Source organism: Schistocerca cancellata, chromosome 1, assembly GCF_023864275.1.
Source record: "Schistocerca cancellata isolate TAMUIC-IGC-003103 chromosome 1, iqSchCanc2.1, whole genome shotgun sequence".
Classification (NCBI taxonomy): Eukaryota; Metazoa; Arthropoda; class Insecta; order Orthoptera; family Acrididae; genus Schistocerca; species Schistocerca cancellata.
The window spans coordinates 1,192,140,489-1,192,154,923 of record NC_064626.1 but is presented as its reverse complement, the minus strand read 5'-3'; the positions used below and the strand labels follow the sequence as shown (position 1 = coordinate 1,192,154,923).

The window sequence follows — 14,435 nt, the reverse complement described above, 5'->3', positions numbered from 1 at the left end:
CGCTGCAAATTAAATTTCCTAAAAGAATTCAGCGTTTTGTGACATACTAAACATTTTGCAACACCGTCTTTTACTGTAAACAGATACAATTCCTCCCAATGGGGGTTGATCTGCGAAAGCATGGTTGGGGTTACACAACGGCGACTCGACATGATTCTTAACCTGTGAAGTGACTGTTAGAGCTGATCGTAGTACTTTAACCGTTACACAGTCGGCGCAAATTCAATAGGCACGCTGTGGCCATGTTATAACGTGCGCGCGCATTTCCCCTCCCTCCCTACTCCGCGACCTTGCGCCTGCTCGCGAGCACGTGCCTGAGCAGACGCGAGTACTCGCGCTCAAAACCGGCCTGTCCTAGTCCATCCCTATGCCACTCCCAAACCCAACCTGTTACCACAAGGATCACATGTTTGTGGAATACCTAGGTGCAAAACCTGCACAATCCACCCACCCAGCACTTCCTATTCCAGTCTTGTCACAGGTTTATCCTACCGCTTTAGGGGCCAGACTATCTGTGAAAACAGCCATTTCATTTACCAGCTCTGCTGCAATCATTGCACAGCGTTTTATATTGGTATGACTACCAACTTGGTGTCCATCTGGATGAATGGCTGCCACCAAACTGTTCCAAGAGCAAAGTAGACCACCCTGTATCACAACAAGCAGCTGAATATCACACACTTGATTTCAGTGGCTGTTTCACTACCCGAGCTATTCATCTACATCTACATCTATACTCCGCAAGCCACATGACGGTGTGTGGCGGAGGGTACATTGAGTACCTCTATCGGTTCTCCCTTCTATTCCAGTCTCGTATTGTTCGTGGAAAGATGAATTGTCAGTATGCCTCTGTGTGGGCTCTAATCTCTCTGATGTTACCCTCATGGTCTCTTCGCGAGATATACGTAGGAGGGAGCAATATACTGCTTGATTCCTCGGTGTAGATATGTTCTCGAAACTTCAACAAAAGCCCGTACTGAGCGTCTCTCCTGCAGAGTCTTCCACTGGAGTTTATCTATCATCTTCGTAACTCTTTCGCGATTACTAAATGATCCTGTAACGAAGCACGCTGCTCTCCGTTGGATCTTCTCTATGTCTTGTATCAACCCTATCTGGTACGGATCCCACACTGCTGAGCAGTATTCAAGCAGTGGGCGAACAAGTGTGCTGTAACCTACTTCCTTTGTTTTCGGATTGCAGTTCCTTAGGATTCTTCCAATGAATCTGTCTGGCATCTGCTTTACCGATGATCAACTTTATATGATCATTCCATTTTAAATCACTCCTAATGCGTACTCCCAGATAATTTATGGAATTAACTACTTCCAATTGCTGATCTGCTATATTGTAGCTAAATGATAAGGGATCTTTCTTTCTATGTATTCGCGGCACATTACACTCCTAAATCCAATCACACAATTGGTCTGATAGTCAATATGCTCTTACTTTGTTCATTAAGTGACTGTGGGAACTGTATCGAACGCTTTGCAGAAGTCAAGAAACACGGCATCTACTTGGGAACCCGTGTCTGTGGCCCTCTGAGTCTCGTGGACAAATAGCGTGAGCTAGGTTTCACACGATCGTCTTTTTCGAAACCCATGCTGATTCCTACAGAGTAGATTTCTAGTCTCCAGAAAAGTCATTATACTCGAACATAATATGTGTTCCAAAATTCTGCAACTGATAGACGTTAAGAGATATACGTCTATAGTTCTGCACATCGGTTCGACGTCCCTTCTTGAAAATGGGGATGACTCTTACATTATCCAACGAAGTAAATACAAATTCCGTATTGTTCATCTTCGAATGTAGCAGAATTTCAATGTACTACGAAAATCCGACTGGCAAGACTGTTAGGGATGTTTTTCAATATGGCCAACTCTACGTTCAGAGTTTTTTCCTACCTGTGAGAAGAGATGGTTGCTAATAGGAACCTGATGAAATGTGAATCACATGCACTATTCTCTTCACTATAAGAATAATACGAAAATAAACATTTTGCCGTGTATTCTTTCGTGTTTGCTGCTATCTCATTTAAATCCTGCATGCCTAATAAACTACGAAACTAGAGTGAAACAACAGCAAACGCGGAAGAATATACGTATCGTGTCATGTTTATATTCGTATTATTCTTATGCCTAATAGTGATATACTCAGAAATGAAGCACGGCAACTGACTCGATTTTAAATGTAAGATGACTAATTTCTGTGCAGAATTTGATGTACTAAATAAGCGGCCGCAAAGATTTTCAAACGGAGAAAAATTTGCGCCTAACTCTCGTTCAGAACGCAGTTTATTATTTGGTTCTTGTTGGTTATACAAACAATGCATGACACAGTACAATTACGCATTTTCAGCTTAGAGTTACGTAAACACCTATAACAAAGAAAGCGGCACTTATCAGATCAAAGCAAAATAAGCAATCGATTCAAAACAGACGAATCACGTGAAAAAGGAAGGGTACCCGTATAAATACGGACGGAGCGCCTGACGCATAGCAATGGCTACCTGGTAAAGCTTAACTGCTAAGCTTACGACTCGAACCAAACTACTGTAGCTGTATCGTCATTCATTCGACCTAAATTGTGTCTCATATTACAATGGACCAACTTTGTTTCGATTTGGAGGTGCGGCCTAAAACTTTTCTCTTCCCTTGAATTTCGAGTCTCAAATTTCAGGTGCGGCTTACATTCGGGAAATATTTTTTTCCTTTATTTCGAGTCATATTTTTCAGGTGCGGCTTAGATTCGAGTGCGGCTTAGATTCGAGTAAATACAGTACTCTGTGTAAAATCGAACTGGTATCCCTCTGTCGTCTATTTTGATATCTACCATTTTGTCATCTGTTCGACAATCTAGAGAAGGAACTACAGTGCAGTCTTCCTCTGTGAAACAGCTTTGTAAAAAGACATTTAGTATTTCGGCCTTTAGTCTGTCATCCTCTGTTTCAGTACCATTTTGGTCACAGAGTGTCTGGACATTTTGTTTTGATCCACCTACTGCTTTGACATAAGACCAAAATTTCTTAGGATTTTCTGCCAAGTCAGTACATAGAGCTTTACTTTCGAATTCATTGAACGCCTCTTTCATAGCCCTCCTCACACTACATTTTGCTTCGCGTAATTTTTGTTTGTCTGCAAGGCTTTGGCTATGTTTGTTTGTTGTGAAGTTCCCTTTGCTTCCGCAGCAGTTTTCTAACTCGGTTGTTGTACCTGCAATGCCAGCTTTTCTGAACTGTGCAGGTGGGAATTATCTTTACAACACATTCTCTGCTCCTGTATTTATCATCAAATTAAGGTAATATACTGTCCAGACCCCTCCACCCAACAATTTCCACCCCGTCTGTCCTATCATCTCCCCATTCTTGTCTCCCACCCTGTTTTTTGCAGCCCTGTGTCAATGCATCTGCTCATCTTTCTCCACTCCTCTCCCTTTTTCACCACCTCTCTGCCCCACAACCTTCTGACTCTGCACCTGCACACTCAACTGGACAGTGTTCTCTCCCCGCACCCCCTCCTCATTGCTGCTTGCATCCCACATGATGATGCATTCCAGCCTGAGATGCTGGAGTTGGTGTGTGTGTTTACTGACAAAGGCTGTTTCCGAAAGCTATAGATGTCTTTCAGTTGTGCCTGTCTCAACTTGATGTGTCTTCTTTATGTAACTAGCAATAATCTTTTCCTACATTGTTGAAAAATTACTACTGCTATTCACATTTTGCAAAGCCAATGTTATCGATATTCACTTTAAACTTATCTCTGAAGGAATGGTTTTGTCAACTCGTCAGACTTTCCAGAATCACATGAAAAACCAACTCTTTCAGGAACAAGAACTTTCTCTAACTTCCAACCAATATGAGACTTGAGTATAATTGAGGCTAGAATAATATAGTAGTGATGCAAAACCAGCTGTCACATTCAACCTAATGTAGCAATAAGCAAACTCTTATTTGTGAAACTATGATTTATATTCTGGGTGTTTTGTAGCTTGAATTTAATTATTTTCATGTATGAAGTAATAAACAGAGTAGTGAAAAACCCATTACTTTTTCTCATTTGGTAGAGTACATCTTTGAAAAGAAGAGTAAAAGGAGTTAATCACCCCTTTCAATGATATTGCTCTTGGTGCTGTTCTCAATATTTGTTTAAAAAAAAATTGAAAACTGTGATTAAACATTTTGCCTGGCTGTGTGAAGTTTCATGATGATGTATTTGTTCACATTTCTTTGAACTCTTTGCATATTGACAAATACACAAATTCCATATTTGTTGCTATATAAGGAAGATATAAACTATTTCGTACTTATAAATGCATTGTATCTTCGGCTTAACAAAAAGCTGTGAAATTCCAAAAACTTTGGCTAGTTTTAAAACCAAATCATTTTGGATATTGCAAAAATATTTTGAATTCTTATTTAAATCTATTAATGGAACAAATATAAGTTGTACCAAAATCTGAGACCATGACTGTTATGGGGTGGGTAAACTTTACATGGAATGATTCTTCAGTCAGCATAGTGTGTGTTTTGGGAAGCCCATACTGGTTGAGGTGACATTGAGTCACCATCTATGCCTACACAGTAACTGTATTCATCCTGTGTATCAGTACTTACAGGTAATACATAACTACTGTAATTCATATCATACGGTACAGTACAGTCACAGCTAACACCGTGACAATTTGCATTTGCTTGGGTGGCTGGAAACTACTGATGCAAACAGTGTTGTCAAACCTGTCACACCCCTCTCCAATACATTGACAGATCGGTGAGCTCTTGTATTTTACACAAAGCTCAATGTCATCAAATGTCAGTCTGAATCAGATTTCTTTGTCTCCTTCTGGTGATCGGTTAATCATTTCCGATACTAACAAGAAATGGTTTTACATTGGTTGATATCAGATAATTTTCAATATTACTTACAATTTATTTCATATTAGTGGTGAAAGGTAGTTTAGTTTTCCATAATCTGGAATAGAATATGTATTTCTGGTAAGTGCTCTTTTCCATTTTAAGTAGGTGGGTATGTAGGTATGATTGTTAATGTTTTCTCGTACATATTTTTAAATGAATATTTTAGGCAGAAAGTAATTCATAACTATTTCATTTAGTGTATAGTGATGGGTTTCTGCAGTATCGTGTGATGAAGCTTTGTAATACACTTGTCTTGATGTGATGTGAGGGACATAAAAGCTGCTGAGTGTCACAAGTAAAAGCATAACATTTTGTAGAGTGATTTCTGATTATTATCCATATTATGTGTGTATTTGAATTATACTACAGGTCCAGCAGCCATCTATTGAAGAGAGCCCACATTTTACAGATCAGGATGTCCAATGCTACTCTTCTATTTTTTGATGAGCCCAGTATTAGATACGTGGTCGGTGTATATTACAAAGACTTGACATGCTGTCAGATGGGGAAATGAGCCAACTGAATTATTGAAATGTCTTATTATAGTCTAATGTACTCGCACCATTTCTGGCTTTGTTCAATTACAAAACATGGTAGTTGATGGAAGGAAAGTAGCCAATTCCACCTTTGGGCATTGTTAGCTTCTCAGCTATAAAGTGCACTTCATGTTGTGTATTGAGAACAATGGTTGTGATGACACACTCAAGCATCTAAATATTGGGACCCCCCCATGGCCATATGTAGTTTTTTGGTGGCTACATTCTATGTATTCGATGTGTGTGGACCAACACTTTCCTGTAATTCCATCTCACGTTAATTTCTTCATTAAGTGAAGGATGAAATAAACAAGTACAAATGTGCAAAATGTTATGTATCCCTTGTAGATTTCTGGCAGTAGACAAAAGTGTTGTAAGCAGTCTTGTCAGCATTTGGTGTGAAATGTGATGGCTGGAATGAACAATATGTCACTAGCTTTGGCAGTAGCCAACCAGGAAACAGCAGGTAGAAAAGTATTGTAGTAGTTAGTGAAAATACTTTCTGGAGTCTCAGTGTAAGTGCAACTGTACCACACACAATATATTTTAAAGTTTATTGTTGTCATGAAATGCTGTTGTCAATAACTAGACCTTGGGCTATTCCACAGTGTTTGTGCCCTTGTAAAGGTTTAAAGTGGAGAAAGGCTTTTTTGCCATCCTTGCTAAATTAGGCAGCCCAAAACCATAGTTCTTCCAACCATACATAATAGGCCTCAGAAAACACATCCTGTAAGCTGGCACTACTAGATTAATCTGTGGGCTCCATTTATTCGGAAAAAAACATTTGGTGTGAACATAAGTTCTGTTCTAAATGCTGGCCCCATAGTGCCAGAGAAGAAAACACATCCTATTTAGTTAAGTTTCTGGTCAAAGCAGATTGGTGATACTACAGACTCCATTACACCCCTTGTTTTGAGGCATGAGGAGCAGATTGGCTACAGTTACTGAATTGTGATTCATGTGTAAGTGTTTGACTGAAGGACGATTGTTCTTTGGAATTGTTTCATCGTATTAGTTGCCATGTGTATAGGGCACATTTGTCATCTGCTCTGCTATTTTAAAGTAAGACTGCTCAACCCACCTCATATTTTTTGTTGAAGCTGTTCTTCGTGTAAATATGGTAAATAAGTGTCTAGAAATGTTTCTTATGTACATGTTGACAGCTCTTTGTTGGTGCTTTTTTTCTCTCCTGGTAATTTTATATAGTTGACCAGAAATCTTGCATGTGCAGCCATTTGAAGACTCGTTGAAGCACATTCTTCAGCCATCCTACTACATTAATGATGTTGAAGGCTACAAAGAGCAATCTTCCAATGTTAGGATACAGGTATTTTTGGTAGAATGGCATTACAAACTTTTGCCCATCCATTGAGCAAGATAATGCAATGATAAGACTGGACTCCCATCTAAAAGGATTTTAAGTTCAAATTCAACTCCCCATTCAAATTTAAGTTTGCCAAAAGTGCCAGTATTCAGAGAAGGAAAAGCACAATTACTTTTCCTGTTCTTATCCAATCTGGGCCTTTGCTCAGTGTCTAATGACCTTTCAGTTCCTTTCTTATTGCTTTCCAAGATATGGAATATATTTATATAAGTTACTTGTGACCCAGTTTGTTTGGGAGATCCATGTGATGCAGCTACTGTGATTCTTCCTGTGTGTCAGATCTAAATGCTAATTCAGCATTAGAGTAGATATATGCCCTGATTATTGAAGAGGCCCAGATTTGAGATGTAAAGCAATGGATACTCCAGGTTGCAGTATCAACAATATAAGATGATGACACTTCGAGTTACAGACAGGCACTATGCGAAGACTATACATTTAGCTTTTGGCCAAAGCCTTCTTCACACACACACACACACACACACACACACACACACACACACGACAGCCATTTCTGGTAGCTTGGACCAGATTGCAGCTGTTACATGGAATGAAAGCAGCAGTCTGGCAGGGATGGGTAAGGTGAAGGGATAGCAGGATATGGGTGGGGTGGAGCATTCAGGGACTATTTGGAGGCTTAAGACTGCCTTCAGATGCAGCATTGGAAGGCTGGGGTCAGGAAGGGGGGGGGGGATTTTAAGAATGGGTGAATGGCTAATTGGCTGCCATTATTGGGCTTAAGAGTGAAAAAACTGATATATTAAGTGTGTAAACAGGTGGATGTATCAGTAGCTATGAGTGCTGCTCAAGTGCTGTGTGTGTTTGCAGTAGAGGCTTACTACAAAGAATTGATAATTTTGTTGGACCTCAGTGCACTTTTCATTGAGTTTCTTCCCCAGATTCCTCTGCAGTCTTTTAACCCAGTCACCCTTTGGGTGACACTTCCAAGCCACCTACAATACAACAAGGAAACGAAGTGATAGTGAAAAACAAACCAGATCCTAGAGAATATTGATTATTGATGTTTTCTCTTCCTGAATTGAGTGCCTTTATACAGCTGAAAGAACACGGTTCCACTAGGATGATAAAAGATGATGTACGGCTGCAATGTCAACAGATTCGCTTAGACACATGCACTGTACTTCTGGATGTGTCTTTAATTCTATTCTATGAATTTTTGAAATGAATACTGTAATTGTGCAGCAGTATTGCAGATGTCTACACAACCAAATCACCTGACTCTTATAGCCCACCTGGAACATTCATTGCAAATAAATTTACTTTGGGGAGCACACATGGCTTCTCATAAGGACTAGATGGACAGCAACAGATGGTCACCTTTTTGTCTACTCTTAATGCTGTGTGTGTACAACACACAACAAAATACAGGCTTTTGGCAGCTTGAGCATTAAAACACGAGATAATGATAATTCATTGCTGATTGAAATTCTGCATCTAGTGTATCACAAGAGTAAACTTTATTGCATGACTCATCTTTACAGGTGCTGTGTGCATGTCCCTTATAGAGGACACACATCATTACTTTCACAGTATGTGCACTGATAAATGAGAGGAAGAATGTTGTTTATGCATGGTTGGGCTCCAGCACAAATTAGACACACCTTTAGACACAGATTGTCATCTCGAATGGCAGATGTCTAGATAGGGGAGACCAGTTAATGGCCTACATGTTACCTCTACATCAATCCTTTGGATTGTTGCATGTTAGCTTACACAAAAGATGTGGATGTGTCCAGTTTTTGTGGAAGAATCTAAAATCATTTGACAATATCTGTGATTATGCCACCCATACCTGACAGGTGTATGTCTAATGTGGAAATGGAAGTAGAGATCAACATTAAACATATTACTTGTCAGACATGATTAAATAAACTTTTTACTGTTCTTGTGTGAAGAGTTTATAGTCCGATCCATGAATGATGGCGGTTAGTGCATGTTAAGGCACAGACAGGGATTGCATTGTTGACAATTCTAGGTGACAGTTGCGGTACATTCACATGCTTTCTGCTGAAAATTCTCTCTTGCTTACTTACGCAGAATTTATCACTTACCAACACAGTCTACTTGGAATCGAAATTCACTAAACAACTCAGTACGATCACATTTAATGGTCACATTAGCTACAGCATTTATGCAGAGCACTCAGAAATACTGAACATTCATTGGCTGTCAGAGTACATGTGACATAGGTGTGCAGAACAAGTCTAATCATGACCGCCATCATTCGTGACTCCAACTATGGAATGCAGTGTGTGTGTGTGTGTGTGTGTGTGTGTGTGTGTGTGTGTGTGAGGGGGCTAGTAGCAGGGTCATGGTGTTTTTGTGAGTAGTTCATGTGTATGATGTGCAGTGATGGTTGCAAAGACTTAGTGGAGCTGAAAACAGATTGTAAACTTTTTTTTGTTTTTCTTCCCCCATTCCTACCCCAGGGTTGAAATAACTGCATTTGTGCCGAGGATATGCGCTCTGGTGATGGTCCAGTGCTGCCAGTACCTGCCTTTAATGCACAGCAGAAGAGTGCAGCTTCTTCAGGTACCATTTCAGATATGCTGAGAGTCATAACCAGAAGAGAAGAAATAATGCTCAGCTGCACTGGTCTTGGAATACCATACTACTTATAGTTGTGGAACATCACACTGCATAGTTAAGATTGCAGCATTATGTTCCACATATATGATAAAAATTATCCTTGAGCCAGTAGTAATCCTGAGTTTTATATAATTTTTCTCTGTGTATGGTTCTGACTTCAGTTGTGATGGACTGGTATCTAAGCCAACAGTGTTTGCATACACCCAGTTGGTGTCTGCAATTACCTGTATGGCTTTCTGGTCTATGCCAGAGTGCAGTATCCGGTGACGTGTTTTTGTGGGTATATCCCCTGATGGCTGTCATTGCAGCACCCATCATCACAGCAACAGCAGCCGCCGCCACCACCATCTCAGCAGTCGCAGCAGCAGTCACAGCCACAGGTTCTGCCACAGCCACCACCTCCACCACAGCTGCCACAGCAACAACCACCACCACCGCAACCACCTAAGCAACAGGCAGCACAGCAGCAACCGCTACAGGTACCACCACCTCCACCACCACCACAGGAACAGTCACAAGTGTCACCTGCGGCACCGGTTAAAAATGAACCTCCAGGTACACCAGCTGCTGGTCCTCAGATGGATGTTGATCCTGATAAACCAAATGATGGAAGTGAAGTTAAACCAAAACCCTGGCAGAAGAAAAGATTTCCTGCTTGTGAGTAATTGATTTTTATGATACTCTTCTTAGAATCCTTAGTAGTTGAGTAATCAGATTACCTTAACTGTTTGTGAAGTCTTTTTGAGCCCTTTTAAAGTAGCACTTCTGGTTGGTTTATTCTATTGGCGAGAGTTGCGGTTGAAGCCATGTGCAAGTTAACGCGTACTTCAGTTCCACAACTTCTTTGATTTGTGTAGGTTGAGTGGTAGTGAAATATTAAAAAGTTCATGGAAAATTTTTTATGGCATGGGAGAACTCCCAGCTGATAGAAACATTATTCCAATCTTATCCCTTGTTTCAGTGTAATACTTTGATACATGGTTTGAAAAAGTCTCCAAATTCACTCTCTAGAACACTTTATTTCAGTATAACTGTTTTTGGGCCAGCTGTCCATCTTCAGGTGTATTACAAAAAATATGTAACTCCATGAAGACAAATATGTTTAGTTTTGATAAAGATAGTTTGAATTTGGTGGACATTGTCACCTTTCTTACATCCAATTAATTGCACTTTTAAGTGTGTGCTATGATTTATACTGAGCATCAGTATGAAAAGAGTGACATAGAAGAGTAATGATTAGTTAAATGTTTCATTAAAAGTGACTTCTTGTTTTTGATAATAGTACTTACTGCCACAAATTCGGACATACACAACTTTATTTACTACGCTGTAGTAATGGCTAAAAGTTCTCGTAGATTGGTGGGGCAGCTGGAGATATACAGTTAGACTGACTGTAATATTTGAAGTTTGATGTCACATTTGCATATTTTAATAAATAGTTCGTGAGGAATATTGCAGCATCATAATAAATTCAACTACTGTCCTATCTAGAATTAAGATTTAGGCAGTGTGTCCACTAGCACCTTTACTTTGGCTGATAGTCACCTCCAGTCACCCGTTCCACAGTTGAGAATTGTCTCTGTGAAGTTACCCTATGTGGGAGGGATAAACTGCTGACCATGATTTTTATTTTTTTTTTTTGTCCTATCCTGACTGTACTCTTCTGACTCGGAATGTAATCATGCTGTCTGAACAGCAAACACTAAACACATTGTCTTCAGTAAGGGTCGTCACCATATACTAGAGATCAGAAACATAGTGAGTACGAGTCGAATGTTTCAGGTTTTGTACTTCACAAATGAAGGTGCCCCTGTTACATCAGTGCTAACAGGCCTCCTTTGTTCCTGCTGTAGTTTGGCGAGCATGACGAGTAATAATTGTGGCACTGCAGTTGCTTCATACTCATTGATACAGTCTCTTACTGAAGCATGCAGAATTGTAAGGCTAGTCTTGATGTATTCTTACCATGGAAGATGAGTGCACCAGTATCTTGCTGCTGTAAAGTAGCACTGACAAGGCGAAATGGCTGATTGTCAGTAACAGGAAGGCTTTTAACGAAGTCATTTTTGTTAGAGACTGGAAGGTGCCAGATGAAAATTAATTTATGCAAAGTTTTATTGGAGGAGAAATGTCATCTGGAACAAGTTTCATGCTGTAGCCCACAATTCAGATGAAAAACACACAAATTTTGTCCAGTGCAATCACAATGGTTGTATACTTATTTATTCTACCTCTGCAGTGAGAAAACACATGCAGAATCCAATGGAAACTGGCCACTTAGCAATGTCACTTTTATAACCCTCTGACAGAAAGTACACTATTTTTGTATTTATTTGGTCATGGTAACATCCTTTTACAGGCTGTGAGTGAGCTGTGTAGCGTATCACTCATTTCTGTAATTTATTTTTTATTTCAATAATTAATCACCATTTAGAGATTTCACTTCATCCTCTTGTCATGTTTTCTGGTACTGTCATTACAGGCTGTGTAACGGATCGAAAGTGGTTATATGTCATGGTAATTGATAGACTTGTCTAATATTAAAATAAAGTTAATAGCAGTCATCAAAGTTTCATCTACATAAATGCATGTGTAAACAAAACAATATTCACTGCTAACTGATCAGTCATTATATTGGTTTATAATAATCGTCAAGCCTAATGGTTGCTTCTGTCATTTAGACAAGTCACACATTTTGTGGCATTTAACTTGCATTTGATAATGGCTATAAAGTGCAAATCATGATTCTGCGAAATAAATGAACAGTGTGACACTTCCTGGCAGATTAAAACTGTGTGCCAGACCGAGACTCGAACTGGGGACATTTGCCTTTTGCGGGCAAGTGCCCGCGAAAGGCAAAGATCCCGAGTTCGAGTCTCGGTCCAGCACACAGTTTTAATCTGCCAGGAAGTTTCATATCAGTGCACACTCTGCTGCAGAGTAAAGAATCTCATTCTGGAAATGAACAGTAGTTTACATTTAGTGGCAAGAATTTCTTTCAAAATGGTTGCAGGAATGCGGTGAGTCTGATTATACTTGGGAACTGATGTACTCGCTCCCATTTCTGAGCAAACCTAATTCACTCGAACCTGACAACACTCAGCTGATGAGTGGGCTGTGGTGGGGTCAAATGAAGTGTCTGCAGGCACATGGATGGTGATCGTAGAGGTGCTAGCGAATCGTACCCTGACACTACTCCTCTGACATGGAATGTGATTGTGCTATGTTGAAAAGCAGGCACTAAACACAATAGCTTTCCCCTTAAAAAGAATTTTAAGACTGAATTCTGCTCCATAGCCAATTATGAAATATGGTCTTTTCAATAGTTTCAAACATTGCATGAGGATGGACTTTGCTCTTGTCTGCATTAAGAATGTTGTTACTAGTTAAAAGAAAACTTTAAAACCGTAGCTCCTTTGGTCATAACATCACGTTATATGCTGAAATGCTTGTGTAATTCTATTTGGCTGTACTACTAGTGGACTTGGTCAGTCTCCAGATTGTCATTTTGTCCTTCCACGGGTGACACCACCGATTTATGTATATTTCATCACCAAGAGTAGTAATAAATTTTTCCACCAATAACAACTTCACCATTTTACTTAAAGTTTTAGAAGTAATGTTCATTGGCGATGCTGTTTTAATTGCTTGATTTTTCAAAAGAAACCTGGAAATATTTGAAATAGATGGTGTTTGTAATGACATAAATCAGAGAACTGTGGTTAAACAAAGTGGTGGAAAGCCCAGGTAAGAATATCAATATTAATAAAGATAGATTGCTGCACACCGTAAAGATGACTTGTTGAGTCACAGACAGGCACACCAAAAAGACTGTCACACATGGAGGTTTCAGCTAAAGCCTTGTTCAAAAAGGGGGAAACACACACACACACACACACACACACACACACACACACACACTGTCTGAAACCTCAGGGGGCAGAGGGGGGTAAAAATGCGGGTGGTTGTGTTACAGACCGGGTGATGAACATGAAATCAGAAGTGGTGTAGGTCCGTGGGGGGGTTTCGGAAACCATGAGGTTAAGATAGTGGGAACAGTGTGTTACTGTAGGTTGAGAGTGGAGATAGTGGTCATGTGCATTAGGTGTGCTTTTTCTTTTCTGAAGAATGTTTTGACCAAAAGCTATCTCTGTGCAGAATGGTTGTACGACCTCAACAGTTAAATATAAAATGTCAAACAAAACACATTCAGCTGTCTAAATTTCCAGTTTTATTTTATTTTTCCTGCCTGTTTTAGCATTTCACTATGCCATCTTCAGGCCCCCCGATTGATGTGTAGGAAGAATCCCACCTTTTGTACAATCGAAATAGGGGCCAGCATGCAGTATCTCTGGACTTCATTTTAACAAAACGATCCTTTAGAACAACACTTGCAGAGTCAAGTGTGATTGATTGAAGGGGATCATTTTGTTAAAAATAAGTCTACAGATACTAGTGACTGTGCTGGCCCATATTACCAGGGGGCCTGAAGATAGCATAGTGTAACGCTGAAACAGGTAGCAGAAATGAAATAAAACTGGAAATATAGGCAGCTGAAGGTGTGTTGATTTGATATCTCATCTTTACAGTGAGTAGCAGTCTTTCACTTTCGCAGAACTGTGCTTGAGACAGTAGTTTCAGTATTTGAATAATTTCAGAAATTTGCAAGGTGTTAGGAAATTAATTCAGGTGTAAATTTTTGCTGCAGGATTTCGTTCGGTTGGTTTTGTTATAGATAAGAGTTTCTTTGTAAAATATGTTACTAGGGGATGCAAACTAAAGGCTTGGTGGGGGTTGAAGCACAGTTGTTTAGTCAAAGAAACAGGGAGGGAAGGTAGTAAGAGCATACACTTCAGTATTCTTAAAACTATCAAGACTGTCAAATGCTTTGGGTTTATACTCCAATTCCCTCCATAGCACAATTTTTGATAGATGATTTTGCTATCAGTACTTCGACACATTATCACATTGAAAATATTTACATTGTAACCTG

The 14,435-nt window shown here is 39.7% G+C and overlaps 1 protein-coding gene across 1 annotated transcript in view; it reads left to right on the top strand.

The window, feature by feature from the left end:
- LOC126094469 (double-stranded RNA-specific editase 1-like) overlaps positions 1–14,435 on the top strand; it is a 43,854-nt gene that overhangs the window by 24,207 nt on the left and 5,212 nt on the right. The window contains exon 4 of the mRNA XM_049908861.1: positions 9,751–10,099. Coding sequence (XP_049764818.1) covers positions 9,751–10,099 — 349 coding nt within the window. The remainder of the gene's footprint in view (positions 1–9,750; positions 10,100–14,435) is intronic.